Genomic DNA, 16,159 nt, shown 5'->3' on the forward strand with positions numbered 1-16,159 from the left:
GAAAACAAAACTGCCACAGTTTATTCTTCAGCTACTGTGGAAATGCATTAGTAACTGTCTTCCAACCAATGACAGGTTATCTAGATTCTGTCACACTTTTAGCACCCAATGCCCCCACTGTAATATTGTGGATGAATCAATGCAACACTTGTTTATTGACTGTGCTTTTGCTAAAAGAGTTTGGACTGCTGTGAATGTTAATTTTATACATGAAATATCTAATGTGAATGTGCAGGATTGGATTGTTAACATATTTAAGATTCACAATAATCAACACATAAGTGCTTCTATGATGGAATCTTATCGGTTTGTTTTGTGGCACATTTGGAAATCTAGATGTAAGAAAGTATTTGATAACATTCAGCTAACCCATTCTCAAGTTGCTTATAATATTCAGTCTGAAATCTCTACTTGGTACAGATTAAAGATGGTCCAAAATAGCCCTATTCTAGTTGTCTCTGAGAATGACGGGAGATGGAAAAAATCTGGAAATGATTTTACTGAAGTTAACTTTGATGCTTCATTCCTTGAGTTAACTAAAGATACTGGCAGTGGACTGATTATGCATGACATTGCAGGTAACTGTCATGGAGGTAGATGCTGGCATTCAAAAGCATTAGATCCTGAACAAGCTGAAGAGCTAGCACTTATGGGAGCGATAATATGGGCCAAAGGGAAGGGTGTTAGAAAGCTGTACTTGGAGAGAGATTGCTCAAATGTTATAAGAGCTATTAATGGTAGTTTACTTTCAATAAAATGGACAACTAGAAACATTGTGTTAGATTGTTTGAAATTATTAGTTGATATTGAGGATTCGCTCTGCACTTATGTGCATAGAGATGCAAATCATGTAGGGGATTCTATAGCAAAATACGCTAGAAATCTTGCTGGTGAGGAAGAATGGAGTGTGAATTTTCTCCATTGGTTGTCTTTATGCCTCAATGAGGATAAACATTTGTAACTCCTTTTCTTTAATGAAATCTCTCTTGGTATTAATGATTTTCGTATATAAAAAGTATTTTATTGATATACATATATATATATATATAAACTTGTTCGTGTCCTCATCATTTTGAATTATGCCGATCCCTGCGTCCGTGACGTATCCATGTCCGTGTCAGTGTATCCCAGATATGCACACAAGACACAACACAATGGGACTTGGAGTCGGTGATAACATGTGGTGTACTATATATATATATCTTGATCAACGTAGAACATAATCCCTGAAATCCTAAGAAACTAATTGGCAAACTTCATTTCTCCCTCCTGCTGCATCATCTCTTGCAAATCCTCTTCTCTCAATGGAATCTCCACCGGAAGGATACAGAAGAAACGTTGGAATATGTCTTATTAACTCATCAAACGAAGTGGGTTTCGTTTTCTTCTTTTATTTTAAGGTTTTCAATGTTCATTTCTGACGTGGAACTATTTTGTCGATAATTTTAAGGTTTTTTGTGCATCTAAACTCGATATCCCTAGCGCCTGGCAGATGCCACAGGGTGGTATCGATGAAGGTGAAGATCCAAGAGCTGCAGCAATAAGAGAATTAAGTGAAGAAACTGCAGTTAAATCTGTTGAAGTACTTGCAGAGGTTTGATTTTTCATATTTAACTCTCTCTCCCCTCTTGCGTTCTGAAATTTTAATGCAGTCTCAACTCTATACGGCATCAATATTTGATTTTCACATTATAATTTATCATATAGGTTCCGTACTGGTTAACTTACGATTTCCCACTACCGCTTAGAGAAAAGCTAAACAAGCAGTGGGGAAAAGATTATAAAGGCCAAGCTCAAAAATGGTAAGGCCAAGAGATGCACTACTGCTTTCTGGAAGTTGACTTTCCTTGGATGCAAAATTTTATCTTTTCACTTTCCGTTGGTTAATACACCTAAAAGAATGAATATCTCATTTAGCTAGATTTGATTATTGCCTTCCTTGTTCGTGTTAATTGAGTCCGACCATATGTAGTTCAAATGAACATCAAGCTGATGATCACTTCTACCTGAATTGTCTTGCTAAAAGTAGTTGTGCGCATTTACAAAATAAGCAGGTTTCTTCTTAAACTCGTCGGCAAGGATGAAGAAATCAATCTTCTAGGCGATGGAACCAAAAAACCAGAGTTCGGAGAATGGTCATGGATGACACCTGAACAAGTAGCTGAGCGTGTCAGTAGATGCAACTTCTGTATAATCACATTTGTTATGTTTGTGACTTGCTCGGAAATTGACTCAATGATTTGGTTGCAAACAGGTAGTGGTGTACAAGAAACATGTGTATGAAGAGGTTTTGAAGGTTTTTGCCCCCCACCTTCAATTAAAATCAGCAGAACCTCCCCGCCACCTTCAATTAAATTCCTCCGAAACTAAGTCAAAGCTTCTTATCTGCTGAATTGGATGGCAGTACTGACACAAGTTAAATACCGCAGTGAAGGATAAGCGTATTGCAGTGAAGGTTAAAAACTAGTTGTTGATGTATTTTTTTCCGGTACTCTATTTAGTCGTCTATGGTTTAGTTCTAATTAAAGATGGTTTTTCATCTTGGAATTTTGTTATTGAACTTCATTGCGTTTGTTTCTTTGAATTTTAGTAGATCTCGTTTCAATATATTTTCTTTGTTTTCTATTTATTTTTTTTAAAGCTAAATTCACTAGTTAGGACACTTCATTGATAAAAGAAAAGAAAAATATAAACAGGAGCGGCGTAAATATAATGCAAAAACCCTTCAAAGAAAAAGATGTTTGACAAATTTTATATATTTAAAAATGTGTTTGAAAGTCCAATCCAATGAGCGTAAAACAAATACCAAATTATTCGCATTTTTAGAACTTTTTATTCCTTAAATGATTTTTAATATTTTTTTTCTTATTTTCTAGTGTGTCGATTTTATCCACGGAATTTTTTAAAATACACCTATTATTCATAGTATTTTTTTTAGTGTGCAGATATTATCCACGATTTTTTTAAGTATGCATTTATTATCCACGGTGTTTTTCTAATGTGCAGTTATTATCCACAATATTAATTGACCTTTCATAATTGCTTATACTATAGTATGCACATTAAATAAGTTTAGAAAACCGTTTTTTAAAGATGAACAAACACATTAATATGGAGTTGTGTAGAAAATATCCACGACTAGAATCCGTGCAAAAGATATGCACAACTAGAATCTATGTAGGAAATACTCACAATTATTTCGGGATCATGAAAATAATTTGCATTATTATTTCTATGACCCTAGGGCCAAGAGATCATAAGACCCATAATGTATTCTCTTTGTTTTCTATTTATCTTTTTAAAGCTAAGTTCACTATTTAGGACAATCCATTGATAAAAGAAAAGAAAAATATAGATAAGAGGGGCATAATGCACCCCTTGAAGAAAAAATCTAATAGAAAAATGAAAAGAAAGTAGGGGAAAAAACTAGGATAAATTGGGACCTATACCACTTAATTGGGCCTATAGCTATACTACAGGAAAAATCATCATTGATGACTACAGATTAGAGTTGTAGTACCCCTACGACAACTCCATTTTATGCATTGTGGAAGGGGGTATTGTAGAAAGTCCAAGCTTTTCTACAATGTTTGACTAAGAGTTACAAAGGGTGATGTGATTCATGTTTCGACAATATTTTTCCAAGGTTGTGAATATCTTTCAGCATTATTTTGAAAGCCTAACACAACTCTTGCTTGTGTTGTAGGAATATCTTAAACAACCAAGGATGTGTATCGTAGAAATATGTAACACAACTCTTATTTATATTGTAAGACTTGGTTTCACAACCTTTAATCTGTGTAGTAAAAATTCTATAACACAACTTCCCTAATTATTGTGAATAGCACTATTACTGCACTTGTTAGAATGGTTGAAAAATCTTGTACAACTCTTATTTATATTGTGATACATTCTTTCACAAGCTTTATCTAGTGTAGTCGTAATCTCTAACACAACATCCTTAAAGGTTGTGACATTTGAAGTAACAACTTCTGTTTTCAGTAGATGAATGTGTAACTGCAACTTTTGTTAGAAGTTGTGCATATAATTGTTTTGGGAAAAAAATTAGAGTTGAAACCGAATTGCCGAAAGTAATTCACATCACGTGCTAGTGTAACGCATTTACATTCATTCAAATGACCATTTGTTTAAGCTACAACGAAATGAAACCTGCATTCATATATTCAAATGACCATTTATTTAAAAATTAGTATTCATTGTACAGTTCATAATTTAATTCATCAGCTAGACACTTAACTTTATAGAAAATATCCAAGTCTACAAGTCTTAGCTAATAGGTTCTAATGTCTTAGATACAAGTGTAAAGCAAATTATGGGATAGATCGCAGTCGTGAATTTATCAATTGGGAGGAAAAATCAGTACCCGTATTTATATTTCCCAACTTAGCAAAGCTTCGTTTTATAATACAGGACAAACAAATAGGAAGAAAAGTATAGCTAGATAGTGTACAACCCTTACCGTAACAACACATGTCGATAATAGTAATTTCGTGCATTATTTTGGTCTTGTGCCGCTTTTTTTCAATAATTATATAACATGATATTTTGTTGTTCTTTTTTTAATCTTTCATGTACTTTAACCGAGTTTATTTTGTCATTAAGATGATCACCACGTCTTCTAATTCATAATATTTCCCTTTTTGTGACGACACGAAATTAACATAGTATGTTACTACTTACCAACCGCTGCCACCACCACAAAACCATCTGATATCATTTATTTCTCCAACACAATCGCAACCCATATCCTGCTGGCCTTTGGTCGTACTTCTAATTTTTAATCACAAACATCATGTATAAAGGTAGCAAGGGTACCGTTTACGTGACAATTTTATTTTAATGGTTAGAACCATGATTTATACAACCAGATACCTAAGGTAGCAGGGGTACGGTTTAGGTGAGTCGGCGTCCGTGATCATTTTTTTCCTAAATGGTATGGTATCTACTTTTATCAATCGTGTTAAAAACAACTAACCACGTCTTCCGCAATGCAATGTTATCCATGTTGTAAATATACATGACTAATATTGTCCACGACTATTCATCAACACCCACCACCATAAAACCACTCATAACTAATATTTCTTCCACCACCACCAATATTATCGCCTCTACCACTCACTAACACCCACCACCGCTTCTAGCAGCCACTACTTCTTCCACTACCACCACTGATTTCTATTGATATAATTTCTATTAAAATTATATATCAATGGGAATATATATTCATTAAATTAATTAAGAGAAAATTTATAATAAAAAATTAATATATCATTCATTATGAGCAGTTAATGAGACACTAATTAATAAAATATTTACAATGTTTTTAAGTTGAACAAACCACAACCATCGATTTATCTTCTCCCTAGATAAATATGGGCCTCTCTTTATCTTGCCTAACTTGTCCGAACTTTGTTTTGTATTTCAGAATAATTTGGAAAACTTAGGCATGTTAAAGAGTAGTCCAGATTTCTCCTAGAAAAAGCTAAATCTACGAATGTAAAATGATCAGTTTAGTTAAATTTCAATAATAAATATTTTGTTAGTATTTCATAATACATGTTTGTTTAATTAATCAAATAATTATGCTTTCATTAATACGGTACATAATAAATCTTATATTAAATTAGTAGACATTAATGGCAGTTGTGATGGTGGGTGGGGTGGTGGATCAGCAGTGGGCATAATGGTGGTGGGTGTTGGTGAGAATGGTGGAGTGATGACGTTAATGGTGGTGGTGGTGGTGGAATAAGTAGTGGTAGTGGAATGAGAAAGATGTCCTAAGGTAGATAAATTACTTAGTTACCCTTGGTTAATTTTTTTATTTGATATTACTTTTTTTTTAAATTTAAAATAATATTTTTGTGAATACAGTACATAATAAATTTATATTATATTGAATCAGTGGACATTAATATTGGTTGTGATGGTGTGTGTGTGGGGATGGGGGTGGAGGGTGGAACACCATTGGGGATAATGGCGGTGGGTGTTGGATGTGAGAGTGGTGGAGTGATGACGTTAATGGTAGTGGTGCCGCAAGAAGTAGTGGTAGGGAAAGCTAAATCTACGACCGTAAAATGATCAGTTTAATTAAATTTCAATAATAAATGTTCTATTAGTAGTATTTCATAATAAATGTTTGTTTAATTAATCAAATAAATATGCTTTCATTAATACAATACATAATAAATTTATCTTATATTAAATCAGTAGATAATAATGATGGTTGTGATGGTGGGTGGAGGTGGTGGATCAACGATGGGGATAATGGTGGTGAGTGTTCGCGAAATGGTAGAGTGATGACATTAATGGTGGTAGTGGTGGTAGAAGAAGTAGTGGTAGAGGGATGAGAAAGGTGTCCTAAGGTAGATAAATTACTTAGTTACCCTTGGTTTATTTTTTTTATTTGATACTATTTTTTTTTAATTTAAAATAATACTTTTGTGAATCAGTGGACATTAATATTGGTTGTGATGGTGGGAGGGGATGGTGGATCACTGGTGGGGATAATGGCGGTGGTTGTTGTATGTGAGAACGGTGGAGTGATGACGTTAATGGTGGTGGTGCTTGGAAGAAGAAGTGGTAGTGGGATGAGAAATGTGTCCTAAGGTAAATAAGTAAGTTACCTTGGTTTAGTTTTTTTATTTAATATTAGTTTTAAAAAAAATTAAATTTTTTTTAAACTTTTAATAATTTAATACAACTTCCATATTGATAGTAATTCAAATCAAACACATCTCTTAGTTGGTAGCCTAGCAACAAGCTGAGTCCCAACCTCTCTCTGAATAGCAACTCCAAATCTATGAAAAATGAAACTACCAAAACCACTACTAGCATCATTATTAACCAAGCAATTCTTCAGACGCTTGAAGAAACACAAAGTGTCCTCGCGAAGCTCCCTTAAAGTAGAGAAAGCCAAAACACCCAAAGCAGTGCATTTGTCCAAGTATTTAGTGCGCTTTCTTGAAACTGCATTAGAGATAGCCTTTCCTGGAACAAAGGAACGAATCTCATTTCCAGTGAAGGGAGAAACACCAGTCACATCCATACAAACATACTGACCATTTTCCCAATTGAGAACAAGAATATCCGCAGGCCTCAAGTCTTTGCCATCCTCTGACTGCATACCAAGAGATACTTCCTTACGCGCATGTAAATTAGCCTTGTAGCAAATGTCAAAAACAACGTCACGAACAGAATCATGACGAAACATGCTCCCAACATCTTTAGAACAGTGAAGCGCATGGTCTCCGAAGATATCCATAGATCGGTTGCAACTTGAGCATATGTCGTTCTCAATAAACAAAGGGATACCAAGTATATAACAAAGCACAACCCGGAACTGTCTATGTCCAATACATTGATTGAGCCCACTGATAGGTACCGCTAATAAATAATCCTAAGCATGCTTAACACGGTTGCACTGCCATAAAATGGAGAATCTTACAAACATGTGAAATTGGTCTGGGATTTGCTTCTTGACTGCATCAAAATAAGTGACTGCCATGGAGTGCATGGAAGGGGAGGGCAGTATCATCGACACAATAAGAAGAAGGTAATCCACATACCTGGATAAAGTTCTGAAGAGCCAATTGAAAGGCAGAACCTTTGTTTGCTGAGAATATGTTACCAAGAATAATCTTCTGCACCGAAGCAGTCTGACTCTGAGAAACAAGGAAACAGTAAGCACTAGTGTCATCCATGGTGTAAATGCCAAGGCCACCCTCCTTGATGGGAAAGGTGACTAATCTCTGTTGCAGAGGACCAAAACTAGGACCATCTTCAGTGATGAGTAATCGTAAATAATTAAGTAAATGTTCATCAAAGAGATCCGTGGATGGTTGCAAGGAAGCTGGGTTGGTAGTACGCATTGCAAAATATAATCGAGATACACCGGTGCAATTATGAAGTAACAACATCTCACTCTATGGGTCCTTGAGCTTTTTGATCGCCGTCATTATTTGAACCGTCTTATTCACCCTGGTCAACACCATCTCACTAATAAAGTCCAAATCTAAACTCACCGGACCACCCAAAAGTTTAACCCCCTTGCAGGGTCTACCAATATCAGGAAGGAAAACACCATCGGTCGTGCTTCTGGGATCAAAAGAAGGCCAGAAAACTTCTGTCTTTTTTACATTAAGATTCAGCCCCCTACTTGGACCTTCAGTTTCTATGAGGCTCAAAGCCTTTGCTACCTCCAAAGTATCACCAATAATAGTGCCATCATCAACGTACCAATCGTGTAAATCAAGTGTGCATCGAGAAGCAATGGACTTCACTAGAGGGTGAAGTGTCAATGCAAATAATAAAGGACTGAGAGGGTCCCCTTGTTGTACAAAATTGGAACTTATTATTTGCACTTATTATTTTTCTCGAAAAAATCATCGGACGAACACGAAACATGTAATGAGACCAACAGAAAACCTTCACTATCCCTATTGTCGCTGGGTTTTTCAAGGGTTGTTTTTCGGAAAAAATTGTGGTCATCCTGTACAATTGTTTCTTTTGTATTAATAACCATTTTATTTTCACATAAAGAAAATTCTACCCAGCGATGATCATAATAGAGCTTAGCAGGACGCAAGTAACAAAATTCTACCCAGCGAGAAATACCTGGGCAATGAAGACGAACTTCCTTGATAAGCTGAGTTCTGCTCAACATGTTAAAGGCATTAGAAAAGTCAATAAGCAGCATTGAAATTTTATCCGATTTCCATTTCATCTCCAATAAGCAATTAAAAGCATGAAGAATCCCTTCCCCTCCAGCAGGCACACCAACACCAAATTGGTAGTCGCCTAAGTAAGAAGCCATTTCCTTTCCAACTGGTAAAGCAGCTACCTTTGAGACCAATCTGCGCCAAACCGTACCCACAACAATAGGCCGAATACCCTCCCCCCTCCCCCAGGTTTAAGCAAAGCAGTTAAGGGCGCGCTGGCGATGAACTCGCCTAAGATTCCATGGCATCTAATGCTTTCATCAATATAGTACATGATAAATTTATATTTTATTGAATCAGTGGACATTAATATTGGTTGTAATGGCGGGCGGGCGGGCGTGGTGGATCAACGGTGGAGATAATGATAGTGGGTGTTGGACGTGAGAATGGTGGAGTGATGACGTTAATGGTGGTGATGCTGGAAGTAGTAGTGGTAGTGGGATGAGAAATATGTCATAAGGTAGATAAATTACTTAGTTACTCTTGATAATTTTTCAGATGATGGCAAGGACTTGAGGCCTGCCGATATCCTTGTTCTCAACTGGGAGAATGGTCAAGATGTTTGCATGGATATCATAGGTGTCTCGCCCTTCACTGGTGAAGGCATTCTTTTTTTTTTCCCAAGTAAAGCTATTTCTAAGGCGGTTTCGCGTAAGCAAGCTAAATATTTGGAAAAGTGTGCTTCGCTTGGATGTGGTTTGGGTGTCTTAGCGTTTTCTACTCTTGGGGAACTTGGTGAAGATACTTTGTGTTTTTTCAAGCGCTTGAAGAATTGTATTGTTAATAACGATGCTAGTAGTGGTTTTGGTAATTTTATTTTTCATAGATTAGGCATTGCTATTCAAAGAGGTGTTGGAGCCCAGCTTGTTGCTAGGTTACCAACTAAAGGCTTTGTATAAGTTTGATGTTAGTTTTTAAATTTATTTTTCTTTTACTTTTTTAAGTTTTTTAAATTAAAATAAATATTACGGGTCAGATATTTATCGGGTCGGGACAGGAAAGAAAATAAACGGTTGAGGACTATAAGGAAACCAAGATCATTCTGAAAGTTAGATACCAAAACAATATAAAGTGCGGTTATAATTGAAAAAATTATTTTGCATAAAAAAATGCTTCAAAAAAGCTTTATTAGAAAACAAAAGAACAAGCGGTTACATTGAGTTGATTGGTAGCCTAGCGACAAGCTGGGCCGCAACCCTTTTTGACATCTAAAAAGTGATTTACATGTAAACTCTAAATAATGTTTTATTTTGCATCCATACCAAAAAAACTGTAAAATTATTTTTTTGTGCATTAATCTAAATTACTAATCTCTCGTTATAAATGAAATACATTTTCATTAAATAAATAATAAATAATAAATTTGTTAATAATCGTTACGGATGATCGGGGTGGTCTTTGTGAGTCGTGGTGCATGGAGCCGATGGCAATATTGCTGGTGGTGGAAAAGGTAGTAGTGATGAGCGGTTCCGGTGATGGTAGTGCAGATGCTCGGTGTGTTAGTGGCAATGTTTATTCTATGTCGCTAAGACATAAGTAACATTTATTATAGATATTGTGGTTGATTTTCTTTATGTGAAAATAAAATGGTTATTAATACAAAAGAATTGTACAGGATGACCACAATTTTTTCCGAAAAACAACCCTTGAAAAACCCAGCGACAATAGGGATAGTGAAGGTTTTCTGTTGGTCTCATTACATGTTTCGTGTTCGTCCGATGATTTTTTCGAGAAAAATATTTAGGTCAACCTAGAAAGAAAACATAACAATTAAAAGACATGAAGAATAATTGTCATTTTATACAACGCCAGCAAAAAAAAATGACAAAGATTAAAATTGACATAATTTTTATACTTACTACGGAGTCCCGTGCCGTTACAACACAGGTGAAGTTCTAGTTTCTTCTTTAAAACACCCAAAATATATTGAAAAACATCATAAGAGGGGATACTTTATGTTAATTTATCTAGCGTATTTTTTATTACAATTTTTTTCTATGCGGGCGATAATGAAAGTGATGGATATTCACTACTAGTGTAGTCGTTGTCACGGTGGAAGGGGCGATCGAAGAAGAATCTGAAGATGGGGTTTGTCTGCGACTACTTTCGCCTCGTTTCAGAAAAAATGATACTTTCGTCTTGTTTCAGGAAAAGTGATACTTTTGTTCCGTTTCAGGAAAAGTGATACTTTCGTTCCGTTTCAGAAAAGTGATACTTCCCCCCGTTTCAGAAAGAGTGATACTTTCGCCCGATTCGAAAATTAGTCCATCCATAAACCAAAATATGGTTGCATGATGTTATGCATCCTTTGTGGTGGTTTGCATAATGACTATGCATTCAATTTTCGAAAATTGTGCCTAAAGTGAAAGTATCACTTTTCTTGAAACAGAGGGAGCAAGTACGTTTTTTCTTTGAAGCATGTACATAAATTTTATTAGTTGCAACAGAAAATTAGTTGATGCATAAACAAAAATATGGCTACGTAAAGTATTATGTATCATTTGTGGTGGTTTTTTAAAATTTTGCTTAAACTGATAAACACCTCCGAATTTTTCGTAAAAACTCTAAATTTGATATTGTTGTTTGTACTCGTTGTGTAAATTTTTTTATAACCTTTCCAACGAGATAAAATTTGTAAAATTCCAAGACACAGATTTTTAGATATATTATATTAAAGTTTGTTTCCAAATATACGCTTAAACACATAAGATACATAAGGAGTTATTGTAATTGGACTAAAAGGGAGGGACATTTCTGGATTTTCAGGTGCGCACTACCAAAAAGAAATTCAATCTTTTGTGTCAATTGATCACTTATAATACAAAAAAAATGGTCATATAAAGGTCCTCCCTTGCTTCGCTCGGTCGTCCCAATTATCTGTTTACGTTGTTAGCCTACTAAATCTATTAATGTCGACTCTAGTAGTCATACTCATAACTAACTTCTGAAAGGAGATCTGTTGAGAGATGATTTTAGTTTAGGTTCTACCCGTCCTAGTCACACCAAGTATCGCCACCTTCTAAGAACGGTATGGGAGAGAACTTGCTTTCGATTATACTATAGGCCTCATTTTATAGACTTTCCCAAAATCCCTTCTTTTTATGACATCATGCCACATGTCCTAAACCTTCTTAATTATCACTAATGCCACCCCTTCTCTAATTCAATCTCTTCCTTTCCTTCCAATCCCTTCCTTGTCCTTTCCTTTTTATGGGTATTCCTTAATGGACTTGGGATTTAGTCCCTAAGTTCCCATATCTTATGTTGGGTTTACCTCTTCTTCTGGAGCTCCCTAGCCTTGCTAAGGGTTAATAATTTTCAGATATCAACATTAGTCTCCTGACTACTGAGTCGATTGTAAAATGACCCGATAGTCAGAACGACTTTCTCGGTATGCCCTCTTACCCGGACGACATGGACGAGTCTATTTATTAATCCCACGTTCCCCTAACGACTGTTGGGTTCTTGCGTCGTGGGAGAACTTTCGGTTTCTTTCAGTTTCTCGCTTTTTGTAACCGCCATGTCCAAGTTCTGGGACCGCATATATATAGGTTGTTGAATGATCCTTCTCTTCAATTTTAACTCTCTAGTAATAGCTCGTACTCTACGGAAGATGAAGAGGAATCCGAAGAACAAGTAGGTGCTCCTACGAGGAGTCCGGGGATGCGACCCAAGAGGAGTTGCATCTACCCCACCAGCGGATAAGGAGTCGTATACGCTTGAAGAGATTACATGCATTCCTATTATAAAGTGTTCCTTAAATTTCAGGGGTTTACGTGGTGGGAAGCGCTTCTTCCCTTTAGACGACGTCTTCGTTTCACGCCTTCTCAATCCTTCGATATTACTTTATCCCTCGTATCCAGGATGGCTTATGTACCCCGAGTCGGAGGCTACGGATTCCCATATAGGAAAGTCTCGCGTGCGGCCATGCATCGTGGAGAATACGTTCCTCTGGTCATTGTTTTCATTCCCACGTCCGCGACACATCCCATATGGCCGCATTTGAACGTCTTATATCCGTGACAACCCGAGACATGTTGGTGCCTTCCGTCGAGCCGGTATTAATGAAGCTCTAGAATCGTCGCTTAAACGTGCACAAATCTAAGTGTGACATGGCGCGTCTTTTTTATCTTTGTTCACCCCCTGTGCATACTTTAACTTTGGCGTGGGAGGAAGCTACCTTATCCTTGGAGGATGTGGTTGCTCTCACGGGACTGCCCGTTCATGGCAGTCATTCGTACGATGAATCTGATGTTTACGCGGCTTTGACTGATGAAGATAAAGATTTGTGCAACTATTTATTGGACTGCAAGGATGACTCTCGTAACGAATGGGTAGAGAATGACCGACTGCCGGCCCAGCGGGGAGGTAAAGGGAAGGCTTCAAGCGTCAGTAGAGGGGGGTGGTTGTTGGCCTCTGCTAAGGGTAAAGCTGCATCTATTAACGGTTATAATCCCCCTCCCACGCGCCCTGCAGGGGAGGGTCTTCTCTCTAGTTCCACGCGCGCTTATGAAGCTTCTCGTGGTTCATCTGCTTCTCCTACACAATCGGGTCCTGAGATGTTCCTCAAACGAAACAAGCGCACTTCCTTCCCTCTCTGGGTTAAGTATTGGGCTCCACGGATGGTCGACGGGAAGGTCGTGCCTGTCCTTAGAGAAGGGGAGAACCCTCGTGCCGAGTTGGCGGCTTATATCTTGTTTTGGCTTTGTCAAGACGTGTTTGAATATAGTCCTCACGACACCATCAAGAGCGAACTCGTTCCAATGGTCGTTTTGCTATGTCGAGGTGTTTCATTTCCTCTAGCGCCCATGTTCTTGGGTGGTTTGTATCGTCATCTGGACCTATTTTGTCATGATTTCTGCGCGGTTGATGAGATTCATAAGTCCGAGACCTATAATCCCACTTCTTTCATGCAAGCGTGGTCTTTGGAGCATAGTATTCCCCTGATGTTAATGAATTGGACGTTCAACGAGAGGAGGATGTTCAGCGGGATGACGACACCGTCGAGAAGGCTATTGTCACTTACAGTTTTCCGCGGATGGCCCTCTGGAATGGTAAGGGGAGAATGATCAAATATGATATAGATAAATTCATGGATATACTCAAAGGTTTCGATCCTTTCTATTATCATGATGGTCATTCGGGAACGGGGCATTATGACTTTAACTCTCTACTGGAAGACTCCGAGTTGACGTCGACACAGAATTTATCAGCATCTGATTTCGACTCGGTGATGGCAGTGTTACCTGGTTATCTCCTTGGTTTATATTCTGGCAAGTTTATGGATATGGCTTATAATCCTGATCGTACAGCCCGACAGGTTGGGTTGGATCAGGGAGCTCCTGCTACTTACCCACCCTGGCAAAAAACCGATGTCTCAAGTATTTTGGATAGATTCAACCGCTATGTCTTCAAGGGACCAACACGTTTGAGCGATCGCGGGCTAGATTTCTCCTTCCGGCATCCTTTTCCTAGACGCCCCGTTGGGGTGACCGAGTTGGCCAATGATTATCAGCTTCTCACTCGCCGTCATTTGTTAATTTTTCTTTTGCGCGATATAGTTCCTCCTCCTAATTTGTGTTTTACGGATCTTCGTGCTACGCACGCGTCTGGTCGGATCAAACTAGACGACGCGGTAGCTCAGCAGCATAAACTTACTTTTGGCACTAAAGGGCGTCCTTTAGAACCGTTGGAGACTTCTTAGAATCCCATGAGGGGGGGGGGTGTAGCTGGGTGTCCCCTCGTATACATGTATCATCTGTTAGTCCTTTGATGGTAGAGACCGCTTGTTTAAAGGGCCAAGCTCCGGAATCTCCTAGTGACTTATTACGTTCACTGAGTCCCTCCGGTTCGGCTCGGTCGGTTCATGGTGGGCCCTCAAATTAGGTGGCTCTGGAACCATATCATTCTGAAGGTGATTTGTTTGTTCCCACGTGTATCGTTTTCCCTTCTTACTTTTTTTTTTGATAATGTATGTTAGAGCATTGCTCGGTTAAACCCACCAAGCGTTTGTATGTAAAGTTTGGTTGTCATATTTTAGTGAATCAAAACTCATGTTAAGAGTCGCTTGATTATGTACTAGAGTCAACTTCGTATAGGTTAGCTTGAAAGTATTAAGATATGAAACATTACAAGTATTGCGAAGTCTTGAAGACGTGAAGAAGCAAGGAGCTACAATGACAACAATCATCCTTCCACTTGAGGTTAGTGATATTTTACTTGAACTGTTTCATTCCCTAATGTATCTTTGAAGTCGTGCATATTAAAAACATAACTGCGAAGCACATGTGAACTCTAGATAAACATAGTATTAAGGAATACAATACGAGGTTTATTGCTTAATCATTAAACTTTGTAGATAAGACATAGCCATAATAATTTAAATGTTATTGTGATTATGTATGGGTATGAGGTGAGGATTTCATCCTAGAGAACAATGTTTACATGTGTTCTAAGGAAGTGAGTTCATAAACTTGTTTTTTGACCGAAAAGGAAATTGCCAGGTGTTATTGGTTTTGTTATTCATTGCATATCTTATGAATAACCAGTATGTCTGATAGAGTATAGCCTCTCACAACTTGTTGTGTTCTTGATAGAACTATTCACAAAGGCCTGACTTATGTATTGATATAACTTTTATTAGTAAAACCGATCTTAAGTAATCACTTGTGGTATGATCGGATTTTGTATGTCTGACCAAATAAAAAAAAGGGGGAACCTATCCTTGTAAGGGGTGCAGTACATCAAAGGGAAACAATCCTTGTATGGGGTGCAGCAAGGTTTATAACAGAAAGGGGAACCGACCCTATGGACATGTGCAACACATTGTTAGGCAAAGGGGAACCGATCCTATGGACATGCATATGTGCAACACATATAAGTTAGATACCATATATATGTGGGAAACCAATCCTAGTACCTAGTCAACCGAATTTTTGGAAAGCTAGTGTGACTATGCACATTACTCACATGGAGGTAGAACCGAAACTTGTTTTGGTAGAACCGTAAACCCATGATTATGATTGAATGATGGTTTGATCAATCACATAGTTCTTGAAAGTCATATGAACCAATTCTAAACTTGTTTGGAAGTGTGGAAAATCAGTTTCAAGGTTGTAAGTGTGAAAGAGAACTTACAAAGTAAAGATGTCGACAAACTTTGAACACGTGCTGTGAATGTTTATTTATTTAATTGTTCAAAGATATTCCTTAAAGGCTAAGGGAAGAGAATCCCAGGATCGAAACATAAGTAAGTTAATAATATTTTAATTAAGGTTATTAATTTCATTTTGTAGGGAAATTACAGAATTAGTAATGTGCATTTACTAATTAGATTTTTCGAGAGATTTCGATCGTTAATTTTGGACAGACCATTTCCAGGAATTATGAAAACCGAATATGTGCTTTAATTAATATCT

General features: G+C 37.3%; 1 protein-coding gene across 1 annotated transcript; it reads left to right on the forward strand.

Moving 5' to 3' along the window:
- The first annotated feature begins 1,280 nt into the window (after positions 1 to 1,280).
- Positions 1,281 to 2,392, forward strand: LOC113351271 (nudix hydrolase 26, chloroplastic-like). The gene is made up of 5 exons (XM_026595286.1): positions 1,281 to 1,370; positions 1,451 to 1,594; positions 1,708 to 1,802; positions 2,055 to 2,169; positions 2,255 to 2,392. The coding sequence occupies exons 1-5, from the start codon at positions 1,305 to 1,307 to the stop codon at positions 2,390 to 2,392; spliced, it is 558 nt and encodes a 185-aa protein (XP_026451071.1). The 5' UTR covers positions 1,281 to 1,304.
- The last annotated feature ends 13,767 nt before the right edge of the window (positions 2,393 to 16,159 follow it).

Source organism: Papaver somniferum, chromosome 2, assembly GCF_003573695.1.
Source record: "Papaver somniferum cultivar HN1 chromosome 2, ASM357369v1, whole genome shotgun sequence".
NCBI classification, from domain to species: Eukaryota; Viridiplantae; Streptophyta; class Magnoliopsida; order Ranunculales; family Papaveraceae; genus Papaver; species Papaver somniferum.